This window comes from Tinamus guttatus, unplaced genomic scaffold (genome assembly GCF_059628265.1).
Source record: "Tinamus guttatus ecotype Peru unplaced genomic scaffold, ASM5962826v1 Tinamus_guttatus_pri_ptg000208l, whole genome shotgun sequence".
NCBI lineage: Eukaryota > Metazoa > Chordata > Aves > Tinamiformes > Tinamidae > Tinamus > Tinamus guttatus.
The window spans coordinates 7,099,000-7,120,124 of NW_028288742.1; the positions used below are offsets into that span (position 1 = coordinate 7,099,000).

General features: G+C 46.7%; 1 protein-coding gene across 1 annotated transcript in view; it reads right to left on the reverse strand.

Annotated features, from left to right (window-relative positions):
* The window catches only part of MDGA1 (MAM domain containing glycosylphosphatidylinositol anchor 1), a 126,950-nt gene that overhangs the window by 79,721 nt on the left and 26,104 nt on the right, over positions 1–21,125 (reverse strand). The window contains exons 2-4 of the mRNA XM_088524267.1: positions 8,606–8,745; positions 6,583–6,757; positions 2,072–2,268 (exon numbers count right to left, since the gene is read on the reverse strand). Coding sequence (XP_088380393.1) covers positions 2,072–2,268; positions 6,583–6,757; positions 8,606–8,745 — 512 coding nt within the window. The remainder of the gene's footprint in view (positions 1–2,071; positions 2,269–6,582; positions 6,758–8,605; positions 8,746–21,125) is intronic.

Here is a 21,125-nt window from a genome sequence, read left to right on the forward strand (position 1 = left end):
GTTACTGCTATATCGTAGAAACAGAACAAAGCTGTTAATTTAACAATAAATGTGTTCTGCAAGTTTATATTTATGGGATATGGAAAGTTCTGAGATGCTTCCTGGGGTTTGCACCCCCTGCAACTCATATGTCTTCTCTGACAGCTCGTTGCTATTCTTCTGCCTGTGCTCATCTAAATTTCTTTTAGAGAAACCATTCCATAAAAGTCTGACAACATGAGAAGGTGTCAGCTTGACAAATCCGCTTGAGACAACCTCAAGGGACAGAACAAGAAGCTCATGCTAATATTCAGAGAACAATGATCCGAACTGGGTAAATTAAAAAGACAAATACTTAGCAGACCAGTATCCCTATGAAAGTCTCATCCCCTGAGACTGGTTGCTATGCCACAAAAATGATGGCATTTATAATGTGCCACGTCAACTAGTGATTTGTACAGGGTCGTATGTATGCAGTTTATTGATTAGCAAATGTTTGGCAAACATGCATAAGCCTATATTGTAAATCACTTTTTAAAAGCCCATACAGCAAAGTTGTCATCTCCTTTCCAATTCTACTCTCCCAACAGTGCTGTGTAAGTGTAGTTTTGTTAACTGCAACTCTTCTCAACCCAAACTCACAGGTTTGCACTGGGATTAGAGAACCACCAGGGCATTCCTCCATGAGCACGGCAGTCCTACCACCCTCTTTCAGAGATGAGAATGACCCATCGTGGCACGAATGTTGCCTGACAGGAACCTCAGGACACTGGGTCATTTATATGTTAATGCTCCACCACAATGTATTTCTGCCAGATGCCTCATTTAGCTGATGACAATATCTCAAGTCCTAAAACAACCCCCCATTAAGCAATATCTCCTGGTAACCTGAGCTTAATGAAAGCTGGAAGAGTGCACAGTGGCTTCCTTGAAGGCAAGGAACATCCTGGTCAGATGCTACCCAGCACCCTACTAGATAAAGCCGTCCTCAGGGCCAAATAGCAGCGCTGGCCTACAGCACTCCTGCAATTCTGCTGCTAACCTGCAGCTCTCTCTCCTCTCTCCTCACCCTCCCGAATCTTTCCATCTGACTGCGCATTTCCATGACTTACGGCGTTGGCGTATTTCAATAAAATATGAACATGACTACATTAACTGAAAGGTTGCCCAGGGCATCACTCAGAAATCAAACTCAGCCAGACTGTGCTCATGGCCAGCTTTGGGAGTATGGAGAGGTGCGTGGGATGAAACGGGTGTCCCCAGGAGCTGCCTTTTCAGCCCTCCTTTCAGGGTCACCATTGCCTCATGTGATCTAAAGGTCTTGCTGAAAGCCCTAGGACTGTTTAGCAGCTGAAGGGCACTCAAAGCTGCAGCAGAGCCCAGGATAACGTGGCCAAAATGCCTCAGCAAAAACAAACAAAAACCCAAAAGCCCTCTCCCCCAATTCTCCCACTCCATTGGCAGACCTGCTACTGTGAAGGCACAGGCATTCACAGCGGCAACATGGCTATGCAGGAACAAACCCAGCCACAGGCAAGCAGGAAAAGCAGAAAGGACTTGGAATAACATCTTATCACAGGGAGATGCTAAGGAAAGGACTCATGTAACTAGGCTGTTTACACTACTTGTGGCCATTAGGAAGAGCTCTTCATTATTCGCCTCTTGAAATCCACAATAATTCCTACCATTTGCTCATATTGCTAAACAGGAAGCTCTTATCCCTATTTATGGAGCTTGGTGCTCAGTTAAGAAAAATGTTAGTGCTGGGAGACAGAGGAGACCCAGTCCAGACAGAGGAAACCCAGTCCCAGGTATAGCTTGGTGAATAGTCTCTGTCATCCAACCAGCTCCAAGTAAACTGCTTTGAGGGAGGGCGGCTGGCAAGGCAGGGACTTCCTGGCTGCCACATTTTTTCCTGCAGCTCTGTGTTTTGGAGATCCGCATACTCTAAGTACGCACTGCTAGCCCTCTGCAGCCAGCATTCCTTGCAGTGACTACCATGCCAACCCAGCCAGGGAGAGACACACAACCCCAAACAGAGGACCTGCATCGCTGAGGTGCTCAACACAAGCTATAGGGAGGCTTTTTTCACCTGTGTGTAGAGGGGTTCATAGATGTCCACTCCATTGTCCTGACTGTGGGAAAGTGTCTCAGCTCCCCGTTTCCAGATGAAGCGTGCAGGTGGGTTAGAGTTGACAGTACAGCGGAGGAAGACAGTCTTCTCCTGATAGAAACTGCCACGGACGTCACTGATGGTCTGGTGAACGGTGAGAACAGGTTCATCTAGATCTGGAGGGAAGGTAAGGAGGTTCGCAGCAACTGTTAGTGAAGACGATCAACACGCAGGACCTGTGGAGCAGATGGCACTCCAGGGACTATGGGGAGAGGTAAAGCTCCCACACATCTGGCAATGACAACTGCTGAATTAAGAGTTGTCTGAGGCCAGATAACACAAATGTTATCTAAAGGGAACGGACAGAAGAAGCCAGAATTCTCCCGCTCACCACACAACATTCAGGGAATAGAAAGCACCGGGCCCTTCCAGAAATCATGGGTCTAAGCCTATAGCTTTGAGATGCCCCCACAAAAGACATGACAAACCTTCAAGTCAAGGGATGGGGTGTAGAAATCAGGACAAGATCAAGGAGCTGAAGTGCAGTCATTTCCTATACAGGAACAAGTCTGGTGGGGTGTCTGCCATGGGAACATGAGATGCAAAATATGGTGATATCTGGGCCCAGCTTCTCTCTTTTTCCCTATTAAAATGGCCTCTGGGTACTTCTTCCTTTTCATGGTCTGCACTGATTCTGCCGCTTTTTACCAGTTTCTGCACATACTGTGTTCCCATCACTCACCCCTAAAGTGACAAGATTCTTTTCTTTTTTCTCCCTTCACAAAAACAAACCAAAAAAAAAACACCCCACTCTTCTCAAAACCTCCCTTATCATCAGGGATATTATTATCACATACAGCTACCATGACCTGCTCAACAGTTATCTCTTTGCAAGCACACAAGGCAATAGCCCTGCAGAGAGTATGCTTCCTACATGCAGCCAGCAGCCCGAGTCCAAGGTACACCACTCCTGAAGGACTGTTTTTCTATTGAAATAGGGTCCTTCTCTTTGCACCATATAAGCGAGTTTGAAAGTCGTAAAAACATGAGGAAAACCTCAGAAGCCTTTCTCCTCCCAGAATCACCCTGGGATTGACTGGGATTAAACATAAAGATCCCATTTGACAAGACTAGGCAAAATAGCTCCTTAAAACGGCAATCTGTCCCCAGGCCCTAAAGCACATCTTGCAAGGTGCCTGTTGAGATTAGTGGAGCAATTCTATTTATCAGCCTTGCAATCCCATCTTCAATTGCAAGGAAAACATGAAGAACACACATCCAATCTGCCCTCATGTTGCCAGCATTGTCCTCTGCATGTGATGAAAGAGAGAACATGCACTCATCATCTCTCACTGTCTTACGACACTTAATTTTCAAGATATTGAAAACATGAGTATTTTTGTTTTGTTTTAAGAGATTTTCAAGTTTGGAAGCTGGTTCGCAGGAAAAAAAAAGGGGGAAGTAGAAGGGTAAGGATGAGTTTCTGTTAACATATCATCCAAATAATGTCGCACGTTCCCTGCTGAATCACAGGCATGGACTGGTGGATTTACATATTTTAACAAGTTGTATGCTTGGAAGACAGGACTTGTAATGGGACCTGAGAATTGTTGTCTTGACCACACCACAAATCAGCGATATGAGTAGAGCTGTTAGCTGAACACCGACAAGGCAGAGAAAAAAAAAAAAAAGGACTGAAGAAAAAATTTTGTGGGTGGAGAAATGGAGAAAAAAGACCCCCCTCCACATAGTGCTGTCTCCATTCAGCCCTAAGATGATTGAATTTTAAATCAAACTCTCTTGGACCAGGACCTTGTACACAGCCTCTCCTCTTCCCCACTTTCTTCTTGCTGCATCTTTATTTGCTCATCCTTACACAGGCTACTGCAGCTACCATCTCTCTGAGTCCCCATTTCTCAGCAGGATGCAAAGTGAAACATATCCCCTGCCCTGCAAAGAAGAGGCCTGTCATCCAGGAGACCCCTCTGCACCATCTCCCTCCCATCCATTCCCCATAAGGGAAACAATATCTTCCTTCTGTTGCTAAACCTTTCCTCCATCAAATCTTTCAGTCTTTTTTAATACCAGCCTAAGCCTAACTCTCCCGAGAAAAGCTAAAATAAGACCTAGGATGATATACATGTCCTTGATGTAGAAGGAATGGCACTGATGCCAGTGAGCTGCACAAATGATAAATTTGGCCCAAGGCTGCTCATGGAGACAATCACATGGGATGTTTCATGTGCAGTATAGGCTTGTTAACATCCATTCTTTCTTTCCCGTTACTTTCCTCCCTCTCACATGGAGATACTACAAACAGCAACTGCCTCTGTGTCAGTGTCTAACCAGTGCTTACAAACCTCACTTGATGCACACTAGGAGCAAGGGAGTAACTTGCTACATGGGTTAGTGCTTCCAGTTTAATATCCTCTTTGCACCAAATGGTGCTCTCCACATAATCCTGCTGCCTAATACTGAAAATATGAGTGAGCACTAGCACTGGTTGACAAGAACACCAAGGTTCACAGGAGAGTGATTACTTACCTCTAACTATGAATCTGGGTGCAGGGGAAGAAGGGATTTGTGTTCAAATTCTGGTTCATTCTGCTGAAGGTTGCCTGGGTGAGCGTTCAACAAAAACTGTGGCTTTTCCTATATGTTCCCTTGTACCTACAGCAAACGCTAGCAGAAAACAGACTCTCCTCCCCAAAAACCAAATGAGCAGAACAGAGGTGTATTACCAAGTCCATCTGCAGAGTAGATGTTAGTATGAGAAAGCCCTTGGCCACCCCATAGTTCTACAGATCAGAGCTGCACAAGGACCATGGGATGCTACATCGCTCTAGCTCCAGTCCAGTCAGTCCCTTGAAGGAATTGCCCACAACAGATAGGGAGAGATTGAGGTCACGGTCCTGTTCCTACAGACACAGGCCTTGGCAAAGTGTCATACTGAGGAGTAAGTAAAGTAAGTTCCCTTTGCAGCAAAGAGCAATCAAATGCTTTCACCAACAGCCAGGAGGAGGAATGGGTAGAAAATCCAGGTAAATCTAGGTGAGTGTCAGGACTCCTCAGAACAAGCCTACTCAATGTCCATGAAGAAATATTCATCCTATCTAATTTTGCATGAGCTTCAGTTGAAGCAATTCGGTATTTTTGGATGTTAGGATTGCATTCATACTAGACTACCTCCAACACAGGGGAGGAAAAGAGATGGGCACAGTACAAAGAGCAGCAGGCAAAGCTCACTTAAAACAGGAGTCTCCCCAACCTGCATAATACAACTGTGCATCATGAGCCTACCAAAGCCAGAGGATGTTCAAGTCTATGGGGCACTTTGGGAGGTTCTAAATTGAAGGCAGAAGTTTTCCTGAAGGTGCTATCTCACATCCCTGGGCTAGACAGTGGGCCCAGGAGGAACCCTGGCAGGTTCCTTTGCCAGCTTGCAGCCAGCAAAACTCTGCTCAGACTCCAGACACCTACCTCAACTGTGAAATCTGGAGGTTGATCTGCTGAAGGAAGCACAGAGCACCTCAGTACAAGACAGTCTTGCTAGAAGGATTTTGAGGAACAGGGCAGGTAGGGGTGAGAGTTCCCGTTTCTTTATAATATTTTGCCTTTTTTATTATCAACCTCTTGATGACAAAGCCCTTGCAGTACAGTGAGCAGGTGCATTAGTGCTGCCAGGGTTGTACGAAATGGCAGTAACTGATAGCCACAATGAGCATCTTGGTAATCTTCCTCATGTTTCCTCAAAAGTGGCCTAGACATTAGACCTTTGATTCTTTCTATATGAAGGGTAGTGGACAAGCTTATTTTTCCTCCCTTTTACCCAAAACAGCCCAAGAATAAGCATTAATCTAGCATGAGAGGCTTTCAAAACATGGGATTCATGACAAGACGAAGATCCACCAAGGGCACCCCCGGAACACAAGAGAGAGGCAGCACAAACAGCGAAAGAAACATTGGGTCACTACTGAATAAAAAGGTCCTCAGAGTTTCTCCTCTTTCATGTTTATTTATTCACAACTCGGCATCCTCAGGTGCATCCCAGAATCTTTTACTCTAATTACACTATCCTGCAGAGGTGACATTACTGGGAGCAGGACACTGGTTTCAGGAGCGCTCCCAGGCATTCAAAGTGCTGCTGCTGCTTTCGAAGAGAAGAAAAAGCCAGTTTCAAACTGGCTGATAAAGAAAGCAGAAGCCATCTACAACACTATGCACCAGACAAGTGGTAGGAAACCCTCTAGCAGTGACAGGGGTTATGGTATATAGGTAAGCATGGTTTACAAGGACAGCCAAAGTCATCTTTCTTTTTCGACAGACCTAACCTCCTGGGGAGATAGACCCTGAAGATATCTCACTGGTGCCTGTGCTCCTGACTTGGGTTTGCATGGTGCTAGGGCAATGCAGCTCCCTGCCAGCCCTGCAGCAGGACAGGACACGCAGTAGAACTGTGGGAAGGTCTGGGTTGCCACTTAACGACTTACACTGCACATCTACTCGAATGGACTTGATGGCAGGGACCCCAACCCCATTTTCTGCTTTACAGTAATAGCGGCCCCCCTGCAGCCTTTGGATCTTCTCAATCCGAAGGGTCTCGTTAAGCACCGATGTCTCTTGGAATTTGTCCGAGGCACTGCCGGCGGTTTTGGTCCACCTCACCTGCAGGAAGAGAATGGGAGATTTGATGCAAGCTATCAGTGGCACAAATCAGAGATCGCAGGTGACAGCAGCACTCCCTTTTCTCCTTCTCCCTTCCCCAGAACTCCCAGCGAACAAATGGACCCTATAGTCCATTACTGCCAGAGCTTACCCAAGTTCAACTGCTGATCTCCATGTGTCTCAATACCCCAGCTGTCACTTCTCACCCATCACCAATACCCAACTCTTCACAGCCATTATAATCCCTGATTCAACCAGACACACACTGTGTATTTACTACTTCTGTCCTGGTGCTGGAAAACCAGCAGTTTAGTTTAATACCACCACCTGCACAGCTCAGCAGTTTCAGTATTAAGCCTTGGTATCCCGTATGGTCCATAAGCCACGAATCTACAACAGATACCAGCTGAGAGCTGCAGAACTTTTACTGCACTTCATGTAGCCTCTCCAAGTAAGAGGTGCGACTGCAGTTGCTATTACTCTTACCTCTTCCCTCAAGGAACCCCTTTGTATATTATTTTTATAAGTCATCCTCTTGAAGTGCACAAACTTTTACTTTTTTTTTCTTTTTTTTTCTTTTTTTTTTCTTTAAAGATATAGAAAAAGAAAAAAAAAAACTTTCAGACTGTTTTGCATTTTTTTGTCCTTATGTCACATGTTTTAGTCTTTAGATCCTGGCTTGTGGGGCCAGAGTCAGAGTATTTCAAGGTGAATGGTGGCAAGAGGACAATATGAAGACTTGTAATGAAGACCCCAAGTCTTCTTGTATGAAGACCCCAAGTCTTTCAGACTCTCCTGCTCACAAGGGCACACCAGTTAGCTCTTTAATCTTTTCTATTTCAACTTCACTTAAGTATTTTGGCCACATTTTCAAGCTTTAATGACTGGCCAATAGACGGGAGAAGAAAAGATTAAAAGAAGGTTAGAATAAAAGTTTAGATGGAGAAGAAATCTGTCCATGAAGACGGGCAGCAGAGATAGGACACATGCTATGTTTTAGGCAAAGTGGCTCCAGCCTCCACGGTCACATGTGGTTCCACACTGTGGTCTCCCCATGCATGTCTGGGCAATGACAAACCACAGCATCACTCACTAGCTTGTTGTCTACATCAGGCTCTGCTCCAGCAAAAGCAGGAGCTCTGTTGCTTCTGGCTCGAATCCCCATGACTTGCCCACACCCTCAGCATGCTCAGGAAGGACCAGCCTTGCTGTCTTTCCTGCTCGCGCCAGCCAGCCACTGCTCACCACTGTAACAGGCCCGAGCTGATCATCCTGACTAGCCTGGCTCAGATCATTTCCCTTTTACTGCTTCTAGGATATGTTTTGATGGATAGTCTGTTCCCAGTTCTGCTGACTGGGTTTCTCTCCCTCTCCTTTGTCACCTCTTCTCAGCCAAGTAGCTTCTCACAAGCAAGTCCATGGAGGGGGTGATTGGCACGCACAGATGGATGACTTCTCACCACAAATGTCTCTGCCTAGTTGGGTTGGGGAAGGGGGCCAAGAAGGCACATGTATTGTGGCTGGCTCCCTTGTGTGTGTTCTGGCACATCCAACCTTACAGTATGTGCTAGTCGCTGCTCCTATCGCACACTATCCCAGAGCAGGCAGACACACGTTCTGATCCAGCATCTCTACAGACGTACCCACACCAGCACTGAACCAGGTTGCTTAAATATCTGAAGAGAGGAGAGGTGGCTGCAGATGTGAGACTGTGCAACCTGCGGGGGTGCCTGGGGAAGGGCTAGAGCAGGGAGCCTCGCTCAGCTCCATACATCTCCAATGAGCTCTAACTCTGACCACAGAGTAGACATATGGGGAGCGCGGTGAGCGGTGAGACTAAAAGCTTACCTGTGGCCGGGGATGTCCTGTGATCAGACACTGCAGGACCAGCGTGTCCCCCTCCCGAATTGTGTAAACACGTTCGCTGATGTTGTCCTCCTTCACCACGCACGCCTGCCCGGCGTGGATGATTTGGGCCTGAGCAGGAGCTGCGCAAAGGAAAGGGGAGGTAAAGAGGGAAATGAGCAGCAACCGCAGCCTGTTGCCCACTGACTGAGGTGGCTGCTCTCCCAGGGGGGTGTAAAAGCAGCCTCCTGAGGCACAGCGGGGAAAAACAGCACTGCCAGGCACGAGACACAAAAAGGTGCCACAGGATGGAAACTGGAGCGATTCTCCCCATCTGCTGAGCAGTTGGTATCAACTGCTGTTTTAAAACCTTTAGTCCTATTGGGATTAGCAACTCTAGGGACTGATGAAGAGAATATGGAGCTTGAACGGGAGATCATCCTGTAAGGAACCAAAGACCCCCCTGCTCTCTCGTCCCTTCCAGGAAGAGAATGTAAGCAAGTGCTTGAAGCAGAAACTTCATAAAAATCACACAGCTACGCTGTGCCTGTCTAAGCAAATCTGATGACTGTGATTTACATAGTGGGGGGCCAGGATAACTACTGAGCAGTGTCAGAAAGGGCCTTGAAGCTTTGCATGGCTCTTAGCATGCTTCCCTAGAACAGACACTGCACACTCAGCAGGAAACACAAGTCTTCCCCAAATACAAAGCAATGTGTCTCAATCCTGACCCGTTGGGAAGAGCCCCTGAGGCAGCAGGGGAACTGTATCCTCCAGGGCTCTTTGCTCCTGATCGGGCTCTAAGCAGAGTGCAGGTATTGCCAATTTAGCCAGAAAAATGAGCAGAGATCAGCAAAATGGAAAATATATGAAAAGGAAGTCCCCAGAGCAAAGCTGAAAAGCTTCCTGCCCCAAAACACCAGCTAGGCCCCACTGCAGCCCTGCCCACAACAGGGAAAGACAATCTCTCGGAGAACAGGCTCTTATAAACAGAAAAAAAAAAGCCTCAGCTCTAGAGACCAGCATGGCCAGCCCTGGCTCCTTACTGCACAGGCATTTGTGCGGTCACCAGAGCAGCTGTGACATATCGAAGGTGATGGGGCCGCCCAGTGGGACACCTGTGCTTGTTCAAGGGGAAAACTCTGGTCACACTTCAAGGACCAGAGAAACCCACAAACACATCCAAGAACTGGTACCTTGGCGAGAGCCCCCGGAGGTAAACTTCCCCATTTTGCTACAATGCTTCCAGGTGATGCCAGTGTCACAGATCTAGTTCCCATTAGTGAAATATGACGCAACCCAAACAAGCCACAGAGGAGAGGATCAAAGCACAGCACCTGAGCAAGCCTTCTGAACCAAGCACAGGTTTTATGCCACCTGCTAAAGCTGAACCAAGCACCCATTTTTCCCCCCGAGTGCTCTAAGCACAGTCACCCGGGAAATAGAAGTGCTCAGATTCACACTGGTGTAAGATGTGTGAATGGATGGAGCAGCGCAGGAGATGGGCCCTCGAGGTGAGGCCATAGGAAACGGTGTCGCTCCGAGGCACCGATGCAGAGCGGCCGCAGGGCAAGGCAGCAACCTGCTCTCACTGCCCGGGCTCCCTCTTTCCACACCCCTCCTGTCCTTCCAGCTTGGTAGAGCCTCCCCGGCAAAAGCCACCGTGGGCATTTTAGCACCCAAGTGGCTGACTGACAGAAACAGCGTGGTTATGGGAGCAACGTGATCGCACAGACACAAGGGACATCCTCGGCCGCTCCTGCCTTCGCCGGCTGAGGGGCTTCTAGGAACACGCCTGCCTCGCTTGATCACCACCAAATACTGAGGCCAACAGCCAAAGCTCCTCCAAGACGGCCGAGCAGATGAGAGACCGTCCCCTTGTTGAACGCACAAGAAGAAAGCAGCAAATTGAAACCTATATATGTGCATGCATATGTGGGCGCATGTGTAAATATATTTGCACGTATCTGTAGGAGTGTGTGTATATAATATACCGTATGTTTATACATTTTAACTGAAGTGAAACGGTAACTTATCAGGAGAAACCCACACGAAAGCTCTTCAAACAAGCTGGGCAGAGGGACAAGTCATATGCCCATATAACCTTTGCCAACATCCCTTGGACCCAGACGACAGGCCCTCATCGTGCTGTCTCTACTCTCCCTTTGCAAACAGGCCTTTGCTGCAAAAGCTAATTTCCAGCTACCCCATGGAGAATCAAGATTTTTATCTGCTGTTCTTGCTCCTGTTTAAATATTTCCCTAAGTTGTTCTGCTACCCAGCACAATCTCTCTAGCCTAAAGTCTTCCAATCTGCTTCCTTTTTTCACTGTGGCCATCCCACACCCATACGTTCACCTATCTCTTTCCTGTCACTTGCCTAAAGGTACTTCTATATAGGTGAGCATAAAAATCACTATTAAGGGAGATGAAGGTTTTCTGCTACAATTCCAGTGCCAAAAATATTTCTTTATCATTATATCCTCCCCGGGTTTGGTAGAAGCACGTTTCAAACTAACCCTTGTTTTGCAGTATGAACTATTATAAGTAACTATTCAATAGCAAAATCTGTGTCATAATTTTGTATTATATCACTGCACCTTCCCATAACTTGCTTTTGTTACCTTGAGTAGGACCCTCAGCTATATTCAAAGCAGACATGACTGTAAATGAATTCCCACTCCTCATCAAGCTCATCTCTCTTGCAATCACAGCAGTGGGCCTCCAGCAAGAACAAGACTCTTTCTGTCTGTGCCTTAAACCTATGTGTCTCAAAATGGAGCTCAGGACACCTGTAGTTGTCTTGGAGAAAAGAAAATGCTTAGGTAGACGGAATAGGAGTCTGAGGAAACTCTGCCTTTGGTTACAACTTGACAGGAGTGAGGCGGGATGGGCTAAGCAGAGGACCAACCTGTCTCCTTAGGGATCATGCTAAGACAAAGTGTGACCACAAGGCAAGACAAGACAAAACTCCCTCCAGGAGGTCTTAGCTCCTAGGTCAGCCTGCAAAAGCATACAGAGAGACTGGGAAAGTCACCTCATTGTAAGTTACAGATGGGCAGGGAGATCATGAGAATTGACTGCACTTGACACATGCTGAACAAAAAGAATACTTTACTGCCTGACATTATCCCAGGTCTCCTGGAAGATTTCCACACACAGATAGATTGTGTGTTACCAGCACAACAGAATGGCAGGACTACGCTTGTCAGGGCAAACAGAGTTTCACAGAAGTCCCTTAGGAATGGCAAAGAAAGGTTGGAGCACGAGGCCAAGCAGCTGAAATGGGAGCAGCAATCCTAGCTGTTCTCAACAGTGCTCCACTGAGAAAGAGCCTTGCACGGATAAATCCAGCCCTGCTAAGTTTTGCTGAACCAAGACCCCTCTCAGACCGACCCTTGGGTCAGTAAAAACACATAAATCCCCTCCACCCCCCAGAAGACGCATGATGACCTCTGGGAAGAAAAGCATTAGGTCTCCTCAGCAAGCTTGCAGCACCCTTGTCTCTACACCAAGACTGCCAACTATGTTGTTACATAATATATTTACACATTAAAACAGAAGAAAATTGGAAAGGATAAAATAACTATTCCCAGAGCAATGTATTGTACAATGTTATTATTGTCGTAATCTGGAAAGTTTATGAGACTCCTCTACTTGGAGGTTGCTAATATCATCAAAATGCAGAAAAGGAGAAACCATCTTCTAGAATGGATTGGCAACATCTGTATTTGGTTTACAGTCTACTCAATTCATTTTTTGAGCCTGAGATCCCATCTCTACCACGGTAATGATGAGAACTCCCTTACAGAGATGTTTACAAGACAAATAAGAGAATGACAGACATCAAAAAACTCCAGAAATCCAGTGTGGAGCAGGTTACTCACACCTACACAAACAATAACCTGCTACTGCCCCCTGCACACACCGCACCAGAGCCTGGGCTACCCTCGGGCTCTGGGTTCCAGAGCACCAATGGGGCCAACCTGTAAGAGGCAATTCAGACCAAGGCACAAGTCACCTGCCCGATGGACATCTCCTGCTCTCTTCACCTTTGCAGGTCAAGAAGTTCAGCAGACAACAGCCCCATGACCTAATAGCCTTGCTAAGCAAGCACGCTCTGCTCAAGTGGTCGCAAGGGTTTTGCCTCTCTGCTCTCTTCCTTGGACTCAAAATCAACTCATTCCCTAAGTCACTGTCAGTACTGCTTGTTCCGTTTCCTTCCCCTTTTTCTATTTTAAGCCACTTTGGTACAGCAGTGACTTTTCAACAAAGTGGCCTGAGCGCATAGATCTTGAGAACCACACACTTTGAAACTCAGCTGTTGTTTTATTGCTGGACCATTTAACACAGGAAATGAGAGAACAACACAGACTCTTCACTCCTTCAAAAGGAAAAAAAATGTCAATTTGCTAATGATCTGTCAACTAGATTAGCCACAAAGGTGCCTAAACTCCAGTCAAGGGATAACTACAGGCTTCTTTTCATATCAAAAGGGGAAAAAATGCATGAGGCAGCAGCTGCAGCTTCTGAATCACTGAAAGTGAGAAGGGCAGACAGCCGTTTCAAACATGGTTCTCGGCTAGCAGGACGCGCAGAGAATGCTCCAGACTTGGCTAAGGACCAAATGAGGACACTGCCCATGTCTCACCCATGTGCTAAAACCATGTCTGGAATCAGAGGAAGGCAGAGAGAGACTCAGGCATTGAGTGGATTAAAAACAACAGACATTGAGGATAAAGAGGGGCAAATCAGGGTAGAATAACTCAGACTGCAAAGGACTAGGAGGAGCTCCAGGAAGAGCCAGCTCATGCCAGCTAACAGAGTCCAAACCTTAAGGTTTTGCCTAAGTGCTTAAATGAAAACTGGGGTCGGGCAAATGTTTGGAAGAGTGGAAGAGCTGCCCAAGCAGAGGGCTTTTCTATACAGAGGTCCAACAGGAGCATTACATGTTCAGTGCAGCTGCCTGAGGGTAGAGCAGAGGCACAGGGGAAGCAGAGCCCTTTGCGCTTTGACCAGCCTCGGCTCTCCTGCAGACCTCCCTGTTTGCGTGGCCAAACCAGCTCCACCCTTGCCAGAAGATCTCATGTCGAGGCTGAGCTTCGTGCAGACCACAAAGCCCATCTGAGAAACTGGGTAAATATTCAAGGCACTTAACCTGTGCTAAATTCTCATCTGTCACGGCTCTGCTGCTCCCAGGGCCTATCTAGCTCATTCAAAGCCAGCTTAGGGATGTGTGGGCAATCACACTCTGATGGCAGGGCAAACATTTCCTCCACACGGGAGGAACATTCGACAAATGGCCATGTTTACCTGCTGCTATACCCAGCCTCTGTGCAAAGTGAAAGGCTATTTCAATCATGAAATCAAGGGAGGTGGTGATTGCTGTGTGAATGAGAGGGCGAGAAGAGCAGCAGGAAAGATAAAATACCGAATGCTGAAAATCTCCATTTTGTTCTTGACATAGTTGGGAAGAACTGGAAGCACAAATGTTGCCTTTAATTCACGGAACTGGAAATCTAATTTTGCTACTGAAAACTGGCAGGCGGCAGGGAGAGCGCACTTCTCGCTGTTCAAAGCTCTGAGCACAGTGGCAGCCAGGCCCAAAGGCACCCCAGGTCAGGAGCAAGCAAAGCTGCCTCCTCACAGGTGAAAGCAGAGCCGCGACGCGAGGTCACAGCTCAGGCTCCAGCTGCGTCATGGGGACAGGCAACCACAGCACAGACCCGAGCAGAGCCACTCACTGACAGCCCAAGGCCCAGGGTGTCATGACAAGGTGGGCACCGTTTGGTGGGCGCTTACCTGCTCCCTGCAAGGGCAGGCTGGCAGATGGGGGGGTGCTGCTCACTCTGTAGCACCTCTGCAGCATCGTTGTGCTCATCGTGTTTGCCTCCCCCTCACCAACCACTGATACTTTTACCCCCAAGCAGCACTATCAGGAGGGGAAATGTGCTCCCACACACTGCCAGCTGGGAAAGCCAGAGAAGCAAAATGGCACATCCACAGCCAGACTGCAGGGCTGAAGCACAGCCAGGGATCCATCCCTCACCTCCTAATTGTGGTCTAGTGCCTTAAAATGCAAAGCCCATCCACCAGCCCCCAAGGCTGCCTGGTACAGCACTAAATTCACGCTCACAAGGAGTGGATGAAGGAAAATTGTTGTGCAGGTCAGAAGGATTTATTAAAGGAAAACTGATATCCGCTGGATTTTCTCCCATCTTGTTTTTCTCCAGCACAGGCAACCCAAGCCCAAAGACTAATGGCAGCAAACAAAATGGCTTACAGAGCAAAAAGTCAATATGACAGCTCAACTCCACCACAAAGGAAGAGCGAGCACAGCAAGGAAATACCTGCAACGAGCCAGCAAAGCTGAGGCAACTGGGGCTGTGCAACACCTGCGGAAATCCAGCCAAACAGTGTTTCATCTGACAGCATCCTTTACCTCCCCGCAACGGCTTTGGTGCGAAGAACCCTTAAAAGTTGCCGGCTCTTTCCCTCTCGGGTACCAATAATTACTAACCGCAACCTGACAGCCAAGTGAGCGATTCTCTCCGGTTCCGATAAGAGGAGCTGACATCTCCCTAACCCCCGCCGCCTCCATTGTTTCATTCTCTTTGTTTATTGATCCTTTTATGCACATAATGCAAATTGACATTTAATAATTCAGCCAAGTTAATGGTGCTTAAATAGTAAAAAGCTTTTCTCTTTTAATTAGCTGTAGCAAAATATGCAACAAAGGAGTGCTAGATAGATGCCATTTGAAACATCCTTGTGTAAGTTCTTTGGCATTTTTCTAAGCAGGGGAAGGAAGAGTTCGAGGGAAATTTTGTACAAAACTCCCACTCCTGCTAGGAAGGTAACTAACCGACGGAAGCATTTCCAAGGGCTTTGATGCAGAGAGCGTATTTATCTGTGTCAGTTCTTTGCTTTCTCTCCCTTCTGCTAATAAAGACAGAGGGGAAGCAAAGGAAGGACAGAGGAAAAAAAAAAATCTTTACTTGCAGGAAGCACCACCAATGGCAGCCAGCACCCAGGGTTTACACCACTCAGATGGGGATGTAGAGAGATTCTCATTGCAGGACGTACAACCAGGTATAAATAGGGTTAAGAGAGACAAGTACATGTAACTAACCTAAGAGCTACAAAAGACAAGAATCTCCCTATTTTTCCCTGGGGCAAGAATAACTAACCCAGAAAATACAGTTAAGCTTACATGGAAAAAAAGAATTGCAGACATATCAGGGTAAGAGAACACGGACTTACTCCTCACTATGCTGCAGGTAGAAGAGGACAGGGAACATGCATGACAGCCTTGAAGAGCCCAGTACCATCCAATCTGGAGCTACGAGAGGTAATATGTTTTAGTTGTAATATTGCTGCCGTATGGCATCACGGCCACGGAGAGCTGTCATTTTGGAGGTGTTTTAACTGTGCATATCTCCGATATTAATTAGTTCTCATGGTAACTCCTGCATGTGTTTGAATTTAGGATGATGATCAGCCTGACCCCAAGTAGAACTATGTAGTCAAAATAATTAGATATAGTAACTGTTAATAACTTAGTTTAATTACAACCTATTTTCTTCAAATTTCTCCTGGACATAAGACTTCAATGAATTTTAATTACATGCCATCTTTGAAGAGCCTGTGTCATTAAGTTAATTCCAGACAAAGGAAAAAAAAAGACTGACAGATGCTAAATTCCTTACTGAGGATGCTTGGAAAAAAAAAATCTTAATTCAAGCCAAATAATGGATTGACTTGTAAATTCTCTGCAAATTTGCTCTTTGAGTGAAGAGCAAAGGCTGTAGTTCTGTGGAGGGAAGCTGCATTTTCGCATACAACAGAGATCAAATCCCAAGTGCAAAGTTAAGCTCATCGTTAAGAGCAGAGCTGCCACTTGCACCTCCACAGAACAGCAAGTCACTGCAAAGCTGCCAGGCAGGATTTCCTGGCAATGGGTGTCCCCACATGCAATGGGCATGCAGGGACGCCAGGATCATGGATGGAGGCAGAGCGCAGGTCTCTCTGTCCGGCCAGAAGTGACCAGTGTGTTTATCACTCACCCCTGTTCACCTCTGGCACACGCAGGACGGGGCAGTGGTGCATGTGTCAGGCCATTTTATTTTTATGACTGATTTTAAGCATGTGGCTTGGGGAGAAAGTCCTGATGTGAAAACTCCCACTTTACCCGCCTCTGCTCCCCTGCTAGTGCAGGGTCTTTTACAGCCCCTCACAGCTGGTCCTGAAATGGTAAGAAAGGTTTTGGACCACTCTGTTACAAAGAGCCCTCTTAAAAGAGGCAGCTACTAGTCTCAGGAATATTCCCCAGCCCTTACAAAAGGAAAGTTTTTCTGGCATTGCTATGTCAGCAGGAAGCTGCTGGAGTTCACCCTGACAAACATTTGCATCAACAGAAACAATTTATCTACCTACAGAGGAGAAAAAAAAAAAAGGGGGTGGGTGAGAGGAAAAAAAGAAAATAAACTAGTAGAGTTTTGCAGGAAAGGGAAAAAAAAAAAAAAAACACCACATTTCACACCTGAAAAATGGACAGGGGAACTTTGGAGCAAAAGTAGCACAAAGAAAGGTTATAAATTTGTTACTCAGCATCACTGCAGAGTTGAAAGATCATCTGAAACATCAGGGAATTGTAGAGAAAATTGGGGAAGTACTAATGCATATGAGACAGTGTTTAAAACAGTTTCTCAGCTGGCGGCCTGCCCAGGGGACAGGGACAGAGATTAGTTCTCTGCCTGGGATCATGCACTTGCGCAGCCGTTGTTGTTGAGATGTCTGCACAACAGGGAATTCCGGATTAATGTGGCCACATTAAAGTAGCCAGGGTCTGCCTGACAGGTTTGCAAAGGAAGTAAGATGATCTTTGACACTGAGGAAATGAAGCCCTGAGAGACCGAAACGCTGACAGGCACTAGCCTTCAAGAGGAGCTTGTCTGAAGAGACAAGCTCTTTAAAGACTTTTGTTCGCAGACTCTCTTCTGCAAGTGAAAAGGCTTTGGCCTACTTTGGCAAGGCCAAGGGCAGGCTAAGACCTCAGCATATTTTAAAATCACTTATCCTCAGGTTCATTTGATGTTCGCTTGATTTTACTAAGAAATATGGTTTTATTTAAAACACTTCTGGGCCTTTGGCTGCTTGTGGAAGGATACAGAGAGCAGCCCACCCTGCTAGAGAACAAGGCAGTCCACTTGGTCTCTGAAGGAAGACAGAAGGAAAGTCAATTCCCAAGAGAACAAAATCCTGAACCAGACTGTTTTAAATCCTAAGACAACCCAGCCTGCTTCAGAACAACCTCAGATAGAAATTAACACAAAATTAGAGAGCTGACTTCCCACTGAAAAGAATTACTGGAAAAAGGGAAAGAGGCACAGGCTACCAAAGCACATGCTTACTCAAACCTCCAGTGTGTTAAATCAAACTCCATCCCCTAGAGAGCAAGTCTCTTGAGCAACAGGTTGTCCATCAGAAATACTCCAGCATGATTTGGAAAACACAATAATTTTCTTACCTTCTAAAGTTGTGTTTTACCTCCTGAAAAGCTAGTTTAGCACAGAGTTTCAGCATTCTCCGATTATGCCATAACCACTACCCCCTAAGAACAGATCCATCACAGCAACTTTCCCTGCGCACAGGGACCTGGGCTGTAGTTACTGAAAGGGACATACTGCACCTCCCAGGCCAACCTCCCTCTCACAGCAAGCAGTCACACTGTATTCTTGCTTTCGTTACTAATGATTTCATCCTGCTGCTTCAGCCCTGGCCACCTCCACCCACAGGGGAAAGGCTGCACATGTGCTCATGCCCATGAGGATCATCGGTCCCTGGAAGCCCACCTGGCTGAGAAGGATCACGGAACTATTTCCTGATGTTTGTCCCCAAAACCATCAGCTTGACTTGTCGAGATGGGCAGCGCGTTTACCCTGGGGTATTCCAGAGCCCCGTGTGCCAAAAGCTCGCTGCTGTTGTAAACTGCATGGCTGGAACAACCACAAATCAGCTGAAGCTGGGAAAACACATTTGCTACTCTTCATGTGGAGAGGTGTGAGCCGGCCTGGACATGCCTGTGAAATCGAGTGGGAAGAAAACGCTCCCGTCTTCTTCCAACAACAGGTAGGCCAAGGGCTGCTCCTCCTCCCCAGGCAAACGAGCGTGAGCACTGCTGAGCACCCAGCAAGAGGCCGCTGAATCACGTATCGCAGCCACGAAGCTTTCCAGCTTCTGTCCTGATTTCATTGCATCCCCAAACAACCAGGCTGTTGGTTCACCACGTGTCAGCCATGCTTTTCGTGTTCTTGCCTGCCAATGACTGGGGCAGGGAGCTAACTGAAGTATCAGGAAAACTAGTTGTTAAACATATATGGAATCCATTTGCAGTAGCAGCTATATTCCCAACCACCAGTCACTGTCTAGCACTGGTAACACAGAGATCTAAATTTGCAAACCACAAAGTTACTTTGCCCAACCATCCCAACGCCACTAGAGAGACACGGGATTTTAACTGAATCTTAATTCTGTTAGATGAGCCTTCCATTCTTCAGTTCGTGGCACTCACCCTCTACATCTCTCATATTTCATTGCTCAACTATGATGAAAAGGAAAAGGGCAGCTTGGGAGACAGACTCAGAATCCGAGAATAACCTTCAATGAGTGTGAGTCAGTAATTGACTCGGATTTGTGATCCTAGGCCAACCTTTTCTCCTCTTGGTGCACCGTTGTCTCCCCATGTGCCATTTGAATAATCACACTACCTTGCTGCATGAGTTATTTTAAAGCTTATAGTTTACACAGCATTTTGAAGATGTAAAGCACGGTGATATAATTATTATTGTGGTTATTACCTTCCTCACAGGGGGGTTATGAAGCTTCATAATTAATATTCGCAAAACAATCTTCCATCAATGGATAAAATGTGTTGGAGAAGTGCAAAGGATTAATATCCTTGGTAATCTGATGTGGGCTTTACTGCTCTGTGCAACACTTAATAAAAATAATTAAAAACAAATCTAAGATGCTTCTGCTAGGAAGGATGAGGAGGTGGATGTGGGACACAGCCTGCTCTCCTTTAATTAAGCCTGATATCATCAGTCTGCAAGATAGCGCCAAATATTTTCTTGCTCTGGGCAATAAATGTGCATTAACCTTAAAGTTGATATTGGGTAACTAGAACTCTTTGGTTCCCCAGACACACTCACACTGCAATTAAGAACAGCAAACAAGGCAGCAGCAACCTAAAATCCCCATTAAACAGCAACCATTGCCCATCCACTTGGGAGCAATTGGGCACAGGACCCTGTTCCAGTGAGGACAGCACCAGAGAAAAGCTAGAAATGCACCCACTGGGCTCCGCTCCCATATTCCCAAGTCCCTGGTCTCCAGTCTCTAGCCTGGAGGAGTAAAGAAATCTCACTCGTTTGGCAGCACAGGCTGCAAGCTCCCCAGAGCATGGGCAGCTTAGCAGCCACACACAGCAACAGGCTGCACAGCTCGGGGGCTCCGCAAAACGAGCAGCAGCAGCTTTGCAAGGCTCATCAGTACAAGAACGATGGAGACCACTGCACACCAGACCACCTCTTGGTTTGCTTGTGCTCCCGTATCTCCAAAGCATCCACTCATGCTTCTTCTCTTTCCATAAACTCTTCAAGTTTCCTTGTTCTATGTTGATGTAGGCGCAACAGGCTTCCAGCCCAGGCAGGATCACTTAGCTGCTGCCATCAAGCAACTAAAAAGCTATAAAGCTAATGGCAAAGACCGAGTGGTTTGAAAATTCAGAACTAGTTATTTTCTTTCCATCTCTGCCCCAGATTACATGCTGCCTTGAGGACTGAGATAAGGCATCTCATCTCCAAGGGCTGGAATTCAGACATCACCCAGGCCAACAGCCACCAAGCCCATGGCTCTCTAAGAGCCATTCAGGGCCACAGCCTATGCAAAGCAAGCTGAAGAACGTGGTATCCATCACAACAGGATGACTAGTGCTTTGCTTAAGGATAGACTGAATGGAGAGAGGGAGCTGAATGAGCAGTGCTCGTGTTTTCAGGTAAGCTGAAGGATAAAGAGTGAAAGCAGAGTTAAGAGCGGGGCTGCAAGGACAGAGTGCAATCAGAAAGCATCTGCAACAAGAAGCCCCCAGACAGCAATGTACACCCGCCCAAGCCAGGCCAGCTTCCCACTACTGTAGAATTGGTTGTACTGCAAAGGCAGCCGCTTCCATGTGCAACAGAGATGCAGAAGCCTCTGGAAAGTCTCGTGGAGAACAGTTCTCAGCAGAGAAGAACTATTAGCAATTGCTTTAGCTACTTGCATACCAGCTTTCTGCCCTGCACGGGAGACGCTGAGAGACCAAGTACCCCCTCAATATTTCCCATATGTGCATTGAACAAAACAGCACTCTAGATGCCCAAACCATTCAGATTTTTTCATAACTCTTGAAAAGGCTATGTTCTGATTTTCTGCATTTGTTCACATTGCTTCTCTTAGCACCAATACTTTCTGGCCCCCACCAA